Source organism: Schistocerca gregaria, chromosome 3, assembly GCF_023897955.1.
Source record: "Schistocerca gregaria isolate iqSchGreg1 chromosome 3, iqSchGreg1.2, whole genome shotgun sequence".
Classification (NCBI taxonomy): domain Eukaryota; kingdom Metazoa; phylum Arthropoda; class Insecta; order Orthoptera; family Acrididae; genus Schistocerca; species Schistocerca gregaria.
Genome location: NC_064922.1, coordinates 859,811,567 through 859,829,600, shown reverse-complemented (window position 1 = coordinate 859,829,600; position 18,034 = coordinate 859,811,567). Strand labels below are relative to the sequence as shown.

General features: G+C 44.8%; 1 protein-coding gene across 1 annotated transcript in view; it reads right to left on the bottom strand.

Annotated features, from left to right (window-relative positions):
* The window catches only part of LOC126355632 (cGMP-specific 3',5'-cyclic phosphodiesterase), a gene marked incomplete at its 3' end in the record, with an annotated part of 1,336,169 nt that overhangs the window by 57,593 nt on the left and 1,260,542 nt on the right, over positions 1-18,034 (bottom strand). The window contains exons 16-18 of the mRNA XM_050005998.1: positions 14,686-14,812; positions 8,703-8,808; positions 1,924-2,067 (exon numbers count right to left, since the gene is read on the bottom strand). Coding sequence (XP_049861955.1) covers positions 1,924-2,067; positions 8,703-8,808; positions 14,686-14,812 — 377 coding nt within the window. The remainder of the gene's footprint in view (positions 1-1,923; positions 2,068-8,702; positions 8,809-14,685; positions 14,813-18,034) is intronic.

Sequence of the window (18,034 nt, the reverse complement as noted above, 5' to 3'; positions counted from 1 at the left end):
CTAACGAGGAGGTATTGAATATGATTGGGGAGAAGAGAAGTTTGTGGCACAACTTGACGAGAAGAAGGGATCGGTTGGTAGGACATGTTCTGAGGCATCAAGGGATCACCAATTTAGTATTGGAGGGCAGCGTGGAGGGTAAAAATCGTAGAGGGAGACCAAGAGATGAATACACTAAGTAGCTTCAGAAGGATGTAGGTTTCAGTAGGTACTGGGAGATGAAGAAGATTGCACAGGATAGAGTAGCATGGAGACATCGTTAACGTCGATATACAGCAGGATTTTGGAACATATATTGTTTTCAAACATCATGAATTACTTCGAAGAAAACTGTCTATTGACACACAGTCAACATGGGTTTAGAAAACAACGTTCCTGTGAAACACGACTAGCTCTTTATTCACATGAAGTGTTGATTGCTACTGACCAGGGATTTCAGATCGATTCCGTATTTCTGGATTTCCTGAAGGCTTTTTGCACTGTACCACACAAGCGGTTCGTAGTGGAATATCGTCTCAGTTATGTGACTGGGTTTGTGATTTCCCGTTAGAGAGGTCGCAGTTCGTAGTAATGGACGGAAAGTCACTGAGTAAAACAGAAGTGATTTCTGGCGTTCCCAAGGTAATGTTACAGGCCCTTTGGTGTTCGTTATCTATATAAACGATTTGGGAGACAATCTGAGCAGCCGTCTTCAGTTGTTTGCAGATGACGGTGTCGTTTATCGACTAATAAAGTCATCAGAAGATCAAAACAAATTGCAAAACCATTTAGAAAAGATTTCAGAGTGGTGCGAAAAGTGGCAGTTGATCCTAAATAACGAAAAGTGTGAGGTCATCTACATGAGTGCTAAAAGGAATTCGTTATACTTCGGTTACAAGATAAATGAGTCTAATCTAAAATTTGTAAATTCACCTAAATACCTAGGTATTACAATTACGAACAACTTAAATTGGAAGGAAAACATATAAAATGTTGCGAGGGAGCCTAACCAAAGGGTGCGTGTTACTGGCAGCACACATAGAAAATGTAACAGCTCTACTGAGGAGACTGCCTGCACTACGCTTGTCCGTCCTCTTTTAGAATACTGCTGCGCCAGATAGGACTGACGGAGTACATCGGAAAAGTTCAAAGAAGGGCAGCACGTTTTGCATTATCGCGAAATATGGGACAGAGTGTCACAGAAATGGACATCATTAAAAGAAAGGCGTTTTTCGTTGCGACTGAATCTTCTCACGAAATTCCAATCACCAACTTTATCCTCCGAATGCGAAAATATTTTGTTGACACCGACTTACATAGGGAGACACGATCACCACGAGAAAATAAGGGAAATCAGAGGTCGTACGGAAATATATATGTGTTCGTTCTTTCCGCGCGCTATACGAGATTGGAATAACAGAGAATTGTGAAGGCGCTTAAATGTGATTTGCAGAGTATCCATGTAGATGTAGATGATATAGATGTAGAAAGTATTTTTGCCAATTAAAATGAAGTATTTTCACAATATTTCAATCAATAGCCGGCCGTTGTGGCCGAGCGGCTCTAGGCGATTCAGTCCGGAACCGCGCGCCCGATACGGTCGCAGGTTCGAATCGTGCCTCGGGCATGGACGTGTGTGATGTCCTTAGGTTAGTTAGGTTTAAGTAGTTCAAAGTTCTAGGGGACTGATGACCTCTGCTGTTAAGTGCCATAGTGCTCAGAACCATTGTTTCAATCAATAACTTTTTCCTCCGAATGCCACCATATTTTGTAGTTTCTAATATGGATAGGAATGACCATAGCGATAAAACGAGAGAAATCAATGCTGAGACGGAAATATTTTCATGTTCACGCCATTCAGGAGTGTACTGGTAGAGACGTAGTTCTCTGCAGAGCCACCAGGTGGACAGGGCAGGCAGTCAGCGGTTGGCAGCGGGCGCTCACCTCGAGGTCGGTCATGAAGCGCTCCATCTTGCCCGTCTTGAGCATCGCGAACATGGTCTGCGCCACGTTGAGGGCATGTCTCCAGTTGTGGTACTTGACGGGCCGGTAGTTCTTCTTCACGCTCAGGATCCACCGGCACAGCACCTGCGGCACACACGTCCACTGCTTCAGCGGCTGCCCACAGTAACTGCTTTCGTACATACGTGACTTTACAAGAGTAAAAGCATCGCAGGCTTAGGTTCGAGGTGCAGCTGCGCACTATCACTTGGAACTCTGCCGGCTGCACGATGCGTGGTAAGAATACAGCTGACCTGGTGAGTTTACTATAACTTTATTTTTGTCTACAGGAAACTACGAAGTGAAACTTCTTGATAGATTAAAACTGTGTGCCGGACCGAGACTCGAACTCTGGACCTTTGCCTTTTGCGGGCAAGTGCGCTACCATCTGAGCTACCCAAGCACGACTCACGCCCCGCCCTCACAGCTTTACTTCTGCCAGTACCTTGTCTCCTACCTTCCAAACTTTACAGAAACTCTCCTGCGACTCTTGCAGAACCAGCACTCCTGAAAGAAAGGATATTGCGGAGACATGGCTTAGCCACAGCCTGGGGGATGTTTCCAGAATGAGATTTTCACTCTGCAGCGGAATGTGCGCTGATATGCAAGGTTCGCAGGAGAGCTTCTGTAAAGTTTGGAAGGTAGGAGACGAGGTACTGGCAGAAGTGAAGCTGTGAGGACGGGGCGTGAGTCGTGCTTGGGTAGCTCAGATAGTGGAGCCCTTTCCCGCCATAGGCAAAGGTCCCGAGTTCGAGTCTCGGTCCGGCACACATTTTTAATCCGCCAGGAAGTTTCATATCAGCGCACACTCCGCTGCAGAGTGAAAATCTCATAGTGAACTACGAAATGGTTTTTGTTTTTACTTGTCACATTAACTTCGCCGAAATCTGGCGAGCAGGGAGGGCTATACTTGCCGGAGATCAGACTTACCACATCACTGGATAAAGGCCCAAATGGTCGAAGGTCGTCCACCGTTACAAGCAAGAAGCCTGGAGCTGTACCACGTCTCCTGTGGCGGTCATGATCTTACAGTGAAATAAGTGAATGAATAACAAATGCCATGTCTGAGTGCCCTCTTGGCAACGCCCAAAAGTTCACATTTATGGTACGAGTTAAGACACTTAATTGCAAGGCAAACCTCTGTATATCGTTTGCGAGAATAAACCAAGTTAAAGTGTTTCGTTGGGAATGACGTGTACACATTTCGAGGATAGCAAAGAGCTACAAACTATACGTTAATGAAAAGGTACGCAGTCCAGTTTTCTAGGCATTAATAGTACGCAATACTATTGTTGAAAAATGCTATTTTCAAGTGTAGAAGGCAGTGAGACGCTGGTTTTACTGACTGTTTGTCTAAGCAGCATCGCTGGTTGCCTGAGTAACATAAAGGGTCGGTGACTGAATTTTACGACGAATTCTGAAAGTGATCGTAGAAAACAATCTTTTTTTACCTTCTTCTTTCTCTAATGAGGTGAGCCTGGGGATATACAAGAAATGCATGAGATACTGACAACGGAATTATTTACTGAAAATCGAAGTTCGGTACACTTGTGATTACGACGTATGTTACGACGTGAAAGTGCAGTCGACGTCAGAGTTAAAATTTATTAACATGAACAACGATAAGAGCATCGAGCGTTAGAAGCAGCTGTAGTTGTTATGGGACAGCACACGGTCAAAAAATCGTAGAATGTATTCTTCATCTAATTTTCGTATTCAATAATTACTCGTTAGACCGAAAATATGACGTTTGCTACAGATGACATTTTAATATGAGGTGGTCATTAATTTTTCTGGTATTTAAATTGTACTTTCTTCATAGGCATAATTAGAACAGAAACATCCATGAAATAGATTTACAGAATGAATCTTACAATTTGTAGGGGAATCGGCAATGTTTTGAAACTTCCTGGCAGATTAAAACTGAATTCTGGAACATGAGTCGAACCTGGAACGTCTGCTTCTCGCTGGCAAGTGCTCTATCGACTGAGCTTTCGAGACACGGACCACGATTGCTGGCTACAGCTTCAGTTTGTCAGCACCTGTTCTCCTACTTACTAAACTCCATAGGAATTCTCCAGCATACCTTGCTGAAGTAACACTCTTGAAAGAAGCGACCCCAAGACTGTCACTAAGCCATTTCTTTCAGGAGTCTAGTTTGTCAGGCTATGCGGGAGAAATGCCGTGAAGTTTGGAAGGTAGCGGATGAGGTACTGGCGGAAGTAAAGTTGTGAGGGCGGGTCGCGATCAGTAGCGTAAGTGTACTGACAGAGAAAAACAAATTTTCGGAGTTCGATTCCTGTTTCAGAACTCAGTTTTGATCAGTAAGTAAGTTGCATGAGGTATGTAGCAATTTTAATACCTTACGATAATAAAATACAGTCTGCTGTTTTGCTCATTGTTTACCAATTGTATGATGGTAACTGAACACGAGTGACTAGTATTTGTTCGTGTATCCATCTGCCACGGGGTATTGCCGAACGACTGCTTCTTAGGACCAGAACTGTGTTCCTATACTGTGACAAGTTGCATCGAAATAGATGAACCCAGTGACTACGTACGAGCGGTTGAATCATGAATGTGCCATTGAGTTCTGCTATAAAATGGCTTTATAGGATTTAAAAAGAAAAAACCAGCACTGCTGACGCTGCAAATTTCTCTACTGACTCAGTACTCTGTCCTCTGTGAAAGTAAGGAGGAATTATAGGATTAGTTGAACGGAACGAACGGCCTACTGAGCATAGAACGCTGACTGAAAGTAAGGCAAAGAAAGAGTACGGTAATGGACAGTAGCAGAAATATGGTTAGTCACAACCTTGCCATCGAAATTGAGGTCCACCTAATAAACAAACTGAAATGATTTCTATACCTCGGAAGAAAACTACACACACACACACACACACACACATACACACACACACACAAGATCCGGCGCACCACGAAGGAATTATTCGAATGGTACGGAAATGGGTAGAAGTATTTACATGTACAGGCAAACAAATGATTAAAATTTCATAAAAATTGGATGATTTATTCAAGAAACAGGGCTTCATGAATTAAGCAAGTGAGTAACCGCGTTGGTGCACCCCTGGCCCATACTCAGACAGTATTCGGCTTGGCATTGACTGTAACAGTTGTTGGATGTCCTCCTGAAGGGTATCGTGAGAAATTATGTCCATTTGGGACATCAGATCGTCAAAACCCCGAGCTGTTTGAAGGTCCCTGCTCATAATGCTCCAAACGTTCTTAACTGGGTGGAGATTCGGCGACCCTGCCTACGGAGATAAAGTCTGACGAGCACAAAGACAAGCAGTAGAAACTCTCGCTGTTTATGGGCGGGCATTATTTTGCTGAAATGCAAGCCCAGGATGGCTTGCCATGAGGGGCAACAAAACGGGGCGTAGAATATCGTCTACGTGACGCTGTTCTCTAAGGGTGCAGCGGATGACAACGAAAGGGAAATGAAATGGAATGGCGTCCCAGATCGTCACTCCAGGTTGTCAGGTTGGTAACCCACTGCTGTCTGGGGTGGCTCCAGACATGTCTCCACTGGTCATTGGACCTCACTTCGAAGTGGAAATTATCACTGAAGACAATGAGATTCTAGGCCGGAGGCGTGTCTGGAGACGCCCTGGAAAGAGGCGGGACCTCGACTCGACTGTCGCCCGCCGTACGACCCGGAGACCAGCAGTGATGGTCTGGGATGCCATTTTATTTCATAGCAGGAGCCCATTGGTTATCATCCACGTCACCCTTACCGAACAACGGTACATCGACCATATTATACGTCCCGTTCTATCACTATTCAGCTTAAAACTACCCTGGGTTTACATTTCAGCAAGATAGTGCCAGTTCGCTCAGGATGAGTGTTACTACAGCTTGTGTTAGTGCTTGCCAAGCCCTTATTTGGCCAACAAGGTCATCATCGGGTCTCTTTCCAATTGAACACGTTTGGAGCATTATGTGCAGGGCCCTCAACCAACTCAGGATTTTGACGACCTGGTGAGCCTACTGGGCAGAATTCCGCACGATATCCTTCAGCAGGAGATCCGGCAACTCTGTCACTCAATGAAAAGCCGAATAACTGCTTGCATAAGGGCTGGATGTGTCCAACACATTGTTGACTTCCTCAATTTGTGAACCTACTTCTCTTGAATAAATCATCCAATTTTTACGAAATCATAATCATTTGTTTATCTTTACATATATATCTCATCTACCGATTTTCCTACCATACGGATAATTCCTTAGTGGCGAATCTTTTTTTTTCTTAGGGTGTAAAATATATTACGGATGAGAGCACTCATCACCAGAAAGCCGTCGGCTAATGTCAAGAATTTGTCTTAATTTGAGAAAGAAATACACTCATGCTCGTAAATTAAGGATAATTGCAGAATGTGGTGCCACAAAATGTGACACTGTACAAAACTGGCCCTAATAGCATAGGCACATAGGGAACACACACGACACAGATCTGTAAGTTCACGATATTGGTGATAAGTTGAGAAAACCGTCCCGAAACACATGTGCTACAAAACGCTACTGTTTCCTGAGCATATACCGCGACATCAATATGGGATATGATCACCATGCCCGCGTACACAGGCCGCACAACGGGTTGGCATACTCTGGATCGGGTGGTCGAGCAGCTGCAGGGGAATACTCTCCCATTCTTGCACCAGTGCCTGTCGGAGCTCCTGAAGTGCCCTAGGGTTTTGAAGACGTGCAGCGATACGTCGATCGAGAGCATCCCAGACGTCCTCAATGGGATTTAGGTCTGGAGAACAGGCAGGCCACTCCATTCGCCTGATAGCTTCTGTTTCAAGGTACTCCTCCACGATGGCAGCTCGGTGGGGCCTTGCGTTATCATTCATCAGGAGGAAGGTGGGACCCAATGCACCCCTGTACTGGTGCAAACTGACGTCCCAGTGCACCTGACCTGTTACAGTTCCTCTGTCGAAGACATGCAGGGGTTCAAGTGCACCAATCATAATGCCAACCCACACCATCAAACAACGACCTCCACAGAGGTCCCTTTCAAGGACATTAAAGGTCTGGTATCTGGTTCCTGGTTCACGCCAGATGAAAATCCGGCGAGAATCACTGTTCAGACTATACCTGGACTCGTCCGTGAACATAACCTGGGACCATTGTTCCATTGACCATGTAGTGTGTACCTGACACCAGGCTTTACGGGCTCTCCTGTGACCAGGTGTCAGTGGAATGCACCTTGCAGGTCTCCTGGCGAATAAATGTCTGTTCAGTCGTCTGTAGACTGTGTGTCTGGAGACAACTGTTCCAGTGGCTTCGGTGAGGTCCCGAGTAAGGCTACCTGCAGTACACCGTGGCCGTCTGCGGGCACTGATTGTGAGATATCGGTCTTCTTGTGGTGTTGTACACTGTGGATGTCCCGTACTGTAGTGCCTGGACACGATTCCTGTCTGCTGGAATCGTTGACATAATCTTGAGATCACACTTTGTGCCACACGGAGGGCCCGTGCTACGACCTGCTGTGTTTGACCAGCTTCTAGTCGCCCTAGTATTCTATCCCTCATAACGTCATCAATATGTGTTCTTTGAGCCATATTCAACACACAGTCACTATTAGCACGTCTGAAAATGTCATTACACTTACTCGCTGCACCGTACTCTGACATGCACCAACACACCTCTGCATATGTGGACTGCTGCCAGCGCCACTGTGCGACGACCGCAGGTCAAATGCACCACATGGTCACACCTGAGGTGATTTAAACCCGCAAACCGCCCACCAGAGTGTTGTTTCACCATGTATCAGCATATCCTTAATTTATGAGCATGAGTGTATATGAGATGTACATTGGAGCACAGCCTCAGAGTGAATCGGGGGCTGTGGAAAGACCAGAAAAGAAGGGAGTGGATGGTGTGAGATGCGTTGTTACAGAAGACTACTGAGAATCGAGTGGTGGTAACATTTTGTCGATGGGGGCGCTAATTGATGTTTATCTCCGATGATGGTATGTTTCTTAGCCTTGGATTGGGACTGTTTCTGCCGTCCCTGGTCCTTTTATTTGTTTCTCGGAGAGACGTATGCGAGTATTCTGTTATTAGGAATGAGATATGTAAAGTCTGATTGCTGGAACATCTAAGATGTTTGCTTGATTCCAACAACAATCGCGATAAGTCTGAGCGCTCAGGAAAAAATGAAATATACGACAAAAAATTTATTGTAAGGGTTCGAAATCTGTCGCTGGGACTGATTTACAGGTCAGAAAACTTATGGATTTAGGACTTCAGTTGCAAAAACGTGACGACTGATACGAAGCGACCACAGCTAAACGCCTGTGACGACTGGAGCACAATACGCAAATATTTATCTTTAATTAGCAGTTTCGAGATGATAAAAACTTACACAATGGTGACGGCGTAGCTCAATAAAGTTGATTAGACTCTGCAGGAAGCTACCGCAAAAGTATTTTCGGAAACTTGAAGTGTAAATGAACGGAAAAGATGAGCTGTGTCAGTACAACAGTCACCTGTAAGGCTCCGAAGAGTTTCCTACGCCTTTCGAAAGAGTGCAGCACTGTCCACGGAAATTAACGTGAGGGAAGGAGCTGGGGTGAGTGGCTCCTTACCTCGGTCCAGTAGGCAACAGCGGGTGACAGCCGCTCTTCCGTTTATGACTCTAGAGTCGGCCAGAGGCACAGGCGGGAAGTACCAGCAGCTTCATGTGGGGTACTCACGTCGTAAGGGATGTGGAACTGCTTGACGAGGTTGCACTCCAGGAACATCCGCACCGTCGCTCTGCACGTGTCTTCGTCAGTCAGGTCGAAGTCGTTGAACTTGAAACTGCAACACACGGCGCCCTCATTACAATGATTGCTCTAATCCTCTGCCACAAAACTGTGCACCAATAATTGCAGTGAGCGGTGGAAGTTTAACTTTTTCCTTAGCGACAACCGACAGCGATTAATTATTAAGCCGGCCGCGGTGGCCGAGCGGTTCTAGGCGCTTCAGTCCGGAACCGCGCGAATGCTACGGTCGCATGTTCGAATCCTGCCTCGGGCACGGATGTGTATGATCTCATTAGGTTAGTTAGGTTTAAGTAGTTCTAAGTTCTAGGGGACTGATGACCTCATGAGTTAAGTCCCATAATGCTCAGAGCCATTTTAACCATTTTATTTGATTAGTTACTATATTTTGGAATGTCTGGTCGTTTTTTTTTTTCAAATGGTTCAAATGGATCTAAGCGCTATGGGACTTAACGTCTGAGGTCATCAGTCCCCTAAACTTAGTATACTTAAACCTTACTAATCTAAGGCCGTCACACACATCCATTCCCGAGGCAGGATTCGAACCTGCGACTGTAGCAGCAGCGTGGTTCCGGACTGAAGCGCCTAGAACCGCTCGGCCACAGCGGCGGAGATAGTTTTGTAACGAGATTATTTGACATATTTTATTGTATTATACAACCACTACTACCAATCGTGTAGAGTTCTGTAAAAATTAGTGAAGTATTTTCTTTTGTACATCTTTTTTTGGATTATAATGACTTTGTGTGTACAGGTGTAATGTAATGTATTATGTAAAACCTGTATTCTTATTCATTATGTAGTGTTATTTTCAGCTTTGTATGGAATTTCTTTGCAGTTTTAGGAGCTTCAGACCGTTCGGAAAACGGGTAACACTCGTGTCACAACACTTCCTCCAAACGTGCCGTCATTTTGAGGTCACATGCAATAGTGACGACCGTAAGAGAAGCTATGATAACCAAGACAGGAGACAAATATCACGCGACTAGGTGCTAGTGTAAAGGATAACTTCGTGGCTTCTACATCTACATCGACATTTATACTCCGCAAGCCACCCAGCGGTGTGTGGCGGAGGGCACTTTACGTGCCACTGTCATTACCTCCCTTTTCTGTTCCAGTCGCGTATGGTTCGCGGGAAGAACGACTGCCGGAAAGCCTCCGTACGCTCTCGAATCTCTCTAATTGTACATTCGTGATCTCCTCGGGAGGTGTAAGTAGGGTGAAGCAATATATTCAATGTCTCATCCAGAAACGCACCCTCTCGAAACCTGGACAGCAAGCTACACCGCGATGTAGAGCGCCTCTCTTTCAGAGTCTGCCACTTGAGTTTGCTAAACATCTCCGTAACGCTATCACGGTTTCCAAATAACCCTGTGACGAAACGCGCCGCTCTTCTTTGGATCTTCTCTATCTCCTATGTCAACCCGACCTGATACGGATCCCACACTAATGAACAATACTCAAGTATATGTCTAACGAGTGTTTTAAGTCACCACCTTTGTTTATGGAATACATTTTCTAAGGACTCTCCCAATTAATCTCAACCTGGTACCCGCCTTACCAACAATTAATTTTGTATGATCATTCCACTTCAAATCGATCCGCAAGCATACTTCCAGATATTTTACAGAAGTAACTGCAACCAGTGTTTGTTCCGCTATCATATAATCACAAAATAGAGGATCCTCCTTTCTATGTATTCGCAATGCACTACATTTGTCTATGTTAAGGGTCAGTTGCCACTCCCTGCACCGAGTGCCTATTCGCTGCAGATCTTCCTGCATTTCGCTGCAATTTTCTAATGCTGCAACTTCTCTGTATACTACAGCATCATCAGCGAAAAGCCGCATGGAACTTCCGACACTATCTACTAGGTCATTTATGTATATTGTGAAAAGCAGTGGTCCCATAACACTCCCCTGTGGCACGCCAGAGGTTACTTTAAGGTCTGTAGACGTCTCTCCATTGAGAACAACATGCTATGTTCTGTTTGCTAAAAACTCTTCAATCCAGCCACACAGCTGGTCTGATATTCCGTAGGCTCTTACTTTGTTTATCAGGCGACAGTGCAGAACTGTATCGAACACCTTCCGGAAGTCAAAGAAAATTGTATCTATCTGGGAGCTTGTATCTAATATTTTCTGAGTCTTATGAATAAAGAAAGCGAGTTGGGTCTCACACGATCGCTATTTCCGGAATCCGTGTTGATTCCTACAGAGTAGATTCTGGGTTTCCAGAAATGACATGATACGCGAGCAAAAAACATGTTGTAAAATTCTACAACGGATCGATGTCAGAGATATAGGCCTATAGTTTTGCGTTGGTTATGCATCATTAGGTTATCTAAAAGGAAAAAAAAAGAGGCCAGTTACATAACTATCCTATGAACGTCAGAAGGCATGGTTCTAAGCTGCGTGACGAACCATAAATAACACTCGGGGAAAACTGTCAAAGGAAGTTCATTGCGCCGGCTGCCAATGCTCTGTGTCAACCACGTACGCAAAAAACCGTCTGGATGAAAATCCGGTCGTCCGAATAAGTGCAAGGAACCGTGGGAACATAGACGAAAAAACTCGGAAATCAACCCACAGCCACAAGGGAAACGAGGTGTCACGCTCTGATAAAGGAAACCAATGAAGATTTGCAAATATCTTTGAACTTATGCAGCAGCAAGCGGAGCACAGCGTTGCGGAACACTTACATGATATTGGTCTTGATGCCAAACAGAAGGGCCGTCAAACCGACAGCGAGGCTAAGATTACTAAACACAAGATGGCCGCTTATAGCCGCACAAACACAAGGAATGGCTTTAGTATCTGAGATCCACGAGAAAGACAGGCTGCGGCGCGTACGTCACGAAGTTGGGCCTGCGCTCGCTCAACTCGACAGACTATGTTTCTATACCTGTTAACTCGTAAATAGGTGTGTATGTACGAACGAGAATTGCATCTTCTACTGAATCCGCTATTGTGGAATCTTACTGTCATTAGCCCTACAGTTGTATATTGTGTATTAAACTGGGGACCTAGAAACAACCCCACAACAGGCCACGGCAGTCCACCCACCCCACCGCCGCCCCACATCGAACCCAGGGTCACTGTGCGGTTCGGCCCACAGTGCCGCTCGCCCCTTCCCCCCTTCCCCGCCTCCCCCCCTTCCCCACCCCCTGGGAACGTCTCATACTAGATGACTGTAGCCCCAAAAATTCTGGTGTACGAGTATGTGGAGACAGTGTTTGCGCAGCAATCGCCGACATAGAGTATCTGAGTCGGAATAAAGTGAACCAGCCGCAATGGCCGAGATAGATGGAAAACCGCCTTAAAAACCATCCACAGGCCGGCCGTCACACCGGACCTCGACAATAATCCGCCGTGTGAATTCGTGCCGATGCCTTCCTGCACGGGAAGCAGCGCGTTAAACTGCGCGGCTAGCCGGTCGAGCAGCCCTACAATGTTCGGAAAGCCACAAGCCTGCTTATAATTTCTTACAACTGTACTGGGGTACAATAAAATTAAAATCACCTCAAAAAAGTTTATCAGTTGCATAAGGCATCACTTCTTGTATGAAATGAGGAGTGCTAAGCAGAAGAGACTAAATGCTGTAAACAAGCCGTTTTACCATTTGTATCGAGTATTGATCGTAAATTAAATTTTGTTGTAGTACTGTTAAGCAGTAAGACTTCATAATAGCAGATTCCAGTAGAAGATGCAATTCTCGTTAATACGTACACGCCCAGCTGCGAGTTAACAGGTTGTGAAACGCAATTTGTCTGCTGAGCTGAGCGAGGGAGTGAGTTCAGGCCTACCTTCTTGACGTACGCGCCGCTGCCTGCCTTTCTCGTGGGTCTCATTAGTATCTATAGTTACTTCTATCTCTGAATGGCCGTTCATTGTGGATTTAATGGTTCTTTAGGCTGCTGGCTGTAGCAAATTTGCCGGCTCAGGCGTGTACAAGATCAATCGGTTCATACACAGGTCACACGCGTCGAATGTATAATACTGGGTTTAGTGAGCATTTACTGAAGAGAAAATGACAAAGCGGACATCACCCAACGTTTTAGGAGCACCCGAAAGCTAGTGGCCATCAGCCGCCAACGCTGAGCAATTTAAAAGTACTCTATTCAGCCAAAAACTGAAAAATATACTGAATTTACCCGAGGATAACATTTACAACATAAAAAAGGTTCAATAAATTATACAACAACATGCAGTTCACCATAGAACATGAGAAAGATAACAAACTTAATTTTCTAGGGATGACAATAAGTAACACAGACCAAACCCTAAATATCAATGTATACAGAAAACCAACATACACAGACACAGTCATTAATAAATCTTCCTCACATCCCAACTCACATAAACAAGCTGCATTCAGATCCTTCTTAAACAGAGCTCAGAAATTCCCACTTAATGCTGCCGATTATGAGACAGAAATGAACACTATCAAATACATTGCACGTAATTATGGCTCTCACGAACATGAAATAGGCACACTATCTCAATGCACAACTAAAAGTAACAACAAACAATGTGACACACCTCCCTCACACAACACCCAAAAACCCAAGTACATAACGTTACCATATTTAGGCGTCATATCAGACAAAATAGCCAAGCTGTTCAAGAAAACAGTTATCGGGATCACCTTTGCCACCAACAACAACATAAAAAAAGAAACTGATACATGATATCTCACATCCCACCAGAGAAACTTAACAAATCAGGAATTAATAAAATTACATGCAGTCATTGCAACAAATATTACATTGGCCCACCGGGAAGAAATTTAAAAACCGCTTTAAAGAACACCTTGACTGTTTCAGACTTGGCAAACCGAATAAGTCAGCTATAGCGGAACATATAAATGAAACAGGACACAATGTTACAACAGACAACGACCTCAAAGTACTACATAATTTAGAAAAGATGTGTAAAATGGACAGCTTGGAAGAAATGGAAATATTCATCCATGGCCACGTGGGGAATAACGAGATCCTGAATGAAATGACAGACTTCAAAAATTCACGTTTCTTTTCCCATTTCACTACAGTACTCCTAGAACAAAAGATACAGAACATGACAGTCGTTTGACTTTAGCCACAGCAATAGCTTAGAAATATGTAAAATAAATAGTTTATTTCATGATGTGTTCTATAATACTGTAACAGGTGCCCGATTTGTAATGTATTTCGTCAACCTATATCTGTAATATGATAACAAGACATGCAGACGACATGTAAACATCTGGCATCACATAGATCGACAAATCGATAGACAAATCGAAACAAGCTGTATTTCGACCGCCACCTTGTCCACCACACTACAGAACTGTTTGTGATCGTGTTTCCAAGTTACTGCTATGTTAGTGATAATTTGTGTAGAGCGACCAAGAGAGCCACGGAAATGGAAACACCGCAACATATCACAGCGAGACTGCCACGCCAGAAGAACAAAGTGAGTGACCGTTGCACAACATTTTCGTGCAGACATCAGTCCAGCATCCAAAGTGACATCGCCTGTTACGAAGTTTTCTCTTCTTCCACAGGATGACCACAGCATTTACGAAAACACTATGTACAGTTGTTTTTGTAATGCCACTTAGCCTTAAGATGAGGTTTAACCCTCGAAACATGTCGCTAAATAAATAAGTAATACAATAGTTGACAGAGTTTGTGACTGGTAGCGGTAATTTAAAAAAACCTTTACATGTTTCGCTAACATTTACTGTTTGTCATCACACATCGAACTCGAGGTTTTGTCCAATATGGAATTATGGTGTAAACTCCAGAGAGAACTCTAGTTTCCTTTCTACGATCGCTGAATACTGATAGCAAACTCGTAGACACACGCAAACAGAGAGAGAGAGAGAGAGAGAGAGAGAGAGAGAGAGAGAGAGAGGTGTGGCCACGCACCTGTAGAGGTTGTAGCACTCGGCGGACGGGATGTTGTCCTGGTTGAGTCGCGCCGTGTCGTCCGCCGACGCCGTCGCGTGGTACGACAGGCACTCCAGCGCCACCTTCTGCTTCGCCATCAGCTTGCCTGCGCAGTGGTACAAGGAGTCACAAGGCGCGCACTAGGGCAGGCGGAAATTACACACCGTTCTTACTCACTGACAAGATAAAAATACTCCGACAGTTACACCAAGGAGCACCGGACCGATACTTATCAGTCTTTGTGGAGATATTCATTACACAAAGCTTGTTAGATGATTACATTCATTCCATTTGGAACTGATGTAGATGATCAACATCAATGTCACCCGCAGTCCATCGAGGCCAAAGATGTACAGGGACGTGCGTACAAGTAAGGCCTTTTTTTCTGTGAAAGCTCTTAAAACTTCCAGAATGAGATTTTCACTCTGCACCGGAGCGTGCGCTGATATGAAACTTCCTGGCGGATTAAAACGTTGTGCCGGACTCAGACTCGAACTCGGGAACTTTGCCTTTCGCGGGCAAGTGTTCTACCAATTGAGCTACTCAAGCAGGACTCACGCCCCGCAAAGGTCCCGAGTTCGAGTCTCGGTCCGGCACGCAGTTTTAATCTGTCAGGAAGTTTCTCTTAAGGCTTTTCGAATAAAACGATCGTTATTAACATTCTACATCCTTATTATTGATACATCTATATTTATTTTTCAACAGAGTCAGCCTGACAAAAAACACATTTCTCCCAACAAGAGGCTAGTTTGGTATACCGTCACTGTAGGATGTTTGACTTTCTTGACGGAGCCACGACTTCACCTCTGCTTATACCGCTTCGTGGCTATCAAAGAGAAGTCCTCGAAGGAGATCTGTAAGTTTTGCAAAAAGATGAAAGTCGGATGGGACGAATGCGGTACTGTAAGGTGGATGATCGCTGACAGTGATACCAGAGTGTCCGATTGTTACACATGCCGCAGCACTGTGGTGCGGCATTTTCATGCTGAAGAAGGTGGCTTCTTCACGTGTGGACGAACTCTTCCACTCGAAACTCGATGACAGTACGCTATTTCCCACTCACCGAAACAGTTACGTTACACATCGCCATGTTACACGCTTCAATTCTGATATCTCTAGCGGCAGAGGGTTGCACATATGCAGATATGAAGGACAGAGATGTAGAATATTAATAACGTTTCTTTTACCTTAATTTAAAAATCATTAAAAGAGTTTTCACATAAAAAATTCGGAGATATTGCTTTTGAGGACGCCCTCGAACTCTCGTATTCGTTGCATCATGGAATCAAACAGGCCCCACGTCTCTCCATTGTCGTTTCGGGGAATTTGTTGTCACGCCTCAAACATAGGCTATAGCAGTTTACGAAGTTTGCAGGATGGTATGAAAGCATATGTCTTCCCATTGTAATATTGCAGCTACGGCGAGATTTTTTGTTTCGCATTTAGTTTGGAGGGTGCCGATTTCGCAAATATATTTTCAGTTACTAAAATTCCAGACCAATTGCTAACATGTATCTCCACATACACTACTAGCCATTAAAATTGCTACACAAAGAAGAAATGCAGATGATAAACGGGTATTCATTGGACAAATATATTATACTAGAACTGACATGTGATTACATTTTCACGCAGTTTGGGTGCATAGATCCTGAGAAATCAGTACCCATAACAACCACCTCTGGCCTTAATAACGGCCTTCATACGCCTGGGCATTGAGTGAAACAGAGCTTGGATGGCGTGTACAGGTACAGCTGCCCATGCAGCTTCAACACGATACCACGGTTCATCAGGAGTAGAGACTAACGTATTGTGACGAGCCAGTTGCTCGGCCACCATTGACCAGACGTTTTCAATTGGTGAGAGATCTGGAGAATGTGCTGGCCAGGACAGCAGTCGAACATTTTCTGTGTCCAGAAAGGCCCGTACAGGACCTGTAACATGCGGTCATGCATTATCCTGCTGAAATGTAGGGTTTCGCAGGGATCGAATGAAGGGTACAGTCACGGGTCGTAACACATCCGAAATTTAACGTCCACTTTTCAAAGTGCCGACAATGCGAATAAGAGGTGACCGAGACATGTAAGCAATGGCTCGCCATACCATCACGCCGGGTGATACGCCAGTATGGCGATGACGAATACACGCTTCCAATGTGCGTCCACGGCGATGTCGCCAAACACGGATGCGGCCATCATGATGCTGTAAACAGAATCCGGATTCATCCGAAAAAATTAGGTTTTGCCATTCGTGCACCTAGGTTCGTCGTTGAGTGCACCATCGCAGGCGCTCCTGTCTGTGATGCAGCATCAAGGGTAACCGCAGTCAAGGTCTCCGAGCTGTTAGTCCATGCTACTGCAAACGTCGTCGAACTGTTCGTGCAGATGGTTGTTGTCTGTTGACTCAGGGATCGAGACGTTACAGCCATGCGGATTAGATGCCTGTCATCTCGACTGCTAGTGACACGAGGCCGTTGGGACCTAGCACGGCGTTCCGTATTACCCTCCTGATCCCACCGATTCCATGTTCTGCTAACAGTCATTGGATCTCGAACAACGCGAGCAGCAATGTGGCTATGCGATAAACCGCAATCGCGATAGGCTACAATCCGACCTTTATCAATGTTGGAAACGTGATGGTACGCATTTCTCCTCCTTACACGAGGCATCACAACAACTTTTCACTAGGCAACGCCGGTCAACTGCTGTTTGTGTATCAGAAATCGGTAGGAAACTTTCCTCATGTCAGGATGTTGTGCCGGCCGGAGTGGACGAGCGGCTCTAGCCGCTACAGTCTGGAACCGCGCGATCCTACGGTTGCAGGTTCGAATCCTGCCTCGGGCATGGATGTGTGTGATGTCCCTAGGTTAGTTAAGTTTACGTAGTTCTAAGTTCTAGGGGACTGCTGACCTCAGATGTTAAGTCCCATAGTGCTCAGAGCCATTATAACCAGCTGACCAGTTGCAATGGATAAAGAAATTCTTTACCTAGGTTTCCACAAATATAAATTTGTCTTCTTCAGAAGGTAGCCTAAGGACAATGAACATCGTAGCTTACATTATAAAAGTATGAAACTTAAGCCAAGAATAAATTTTAACACAAATTAGAGAACTCTTGCATTACGGAAATATGATAACGACGACTGGTACTTACAATTATCCATTAGTAAGGACTAATGTACCATCGCCGTTTCTACAAATGTCGGCATAGATCCATTTGTCAAAAATGAAATATAGCCCTAGAATTAGGGTTTGTCACGTAAATACAAAATAGTACGTGGATCTTGCAGAGCTCACAACCGACTGAGTGTAATCGGCGAGCGTAGCTAC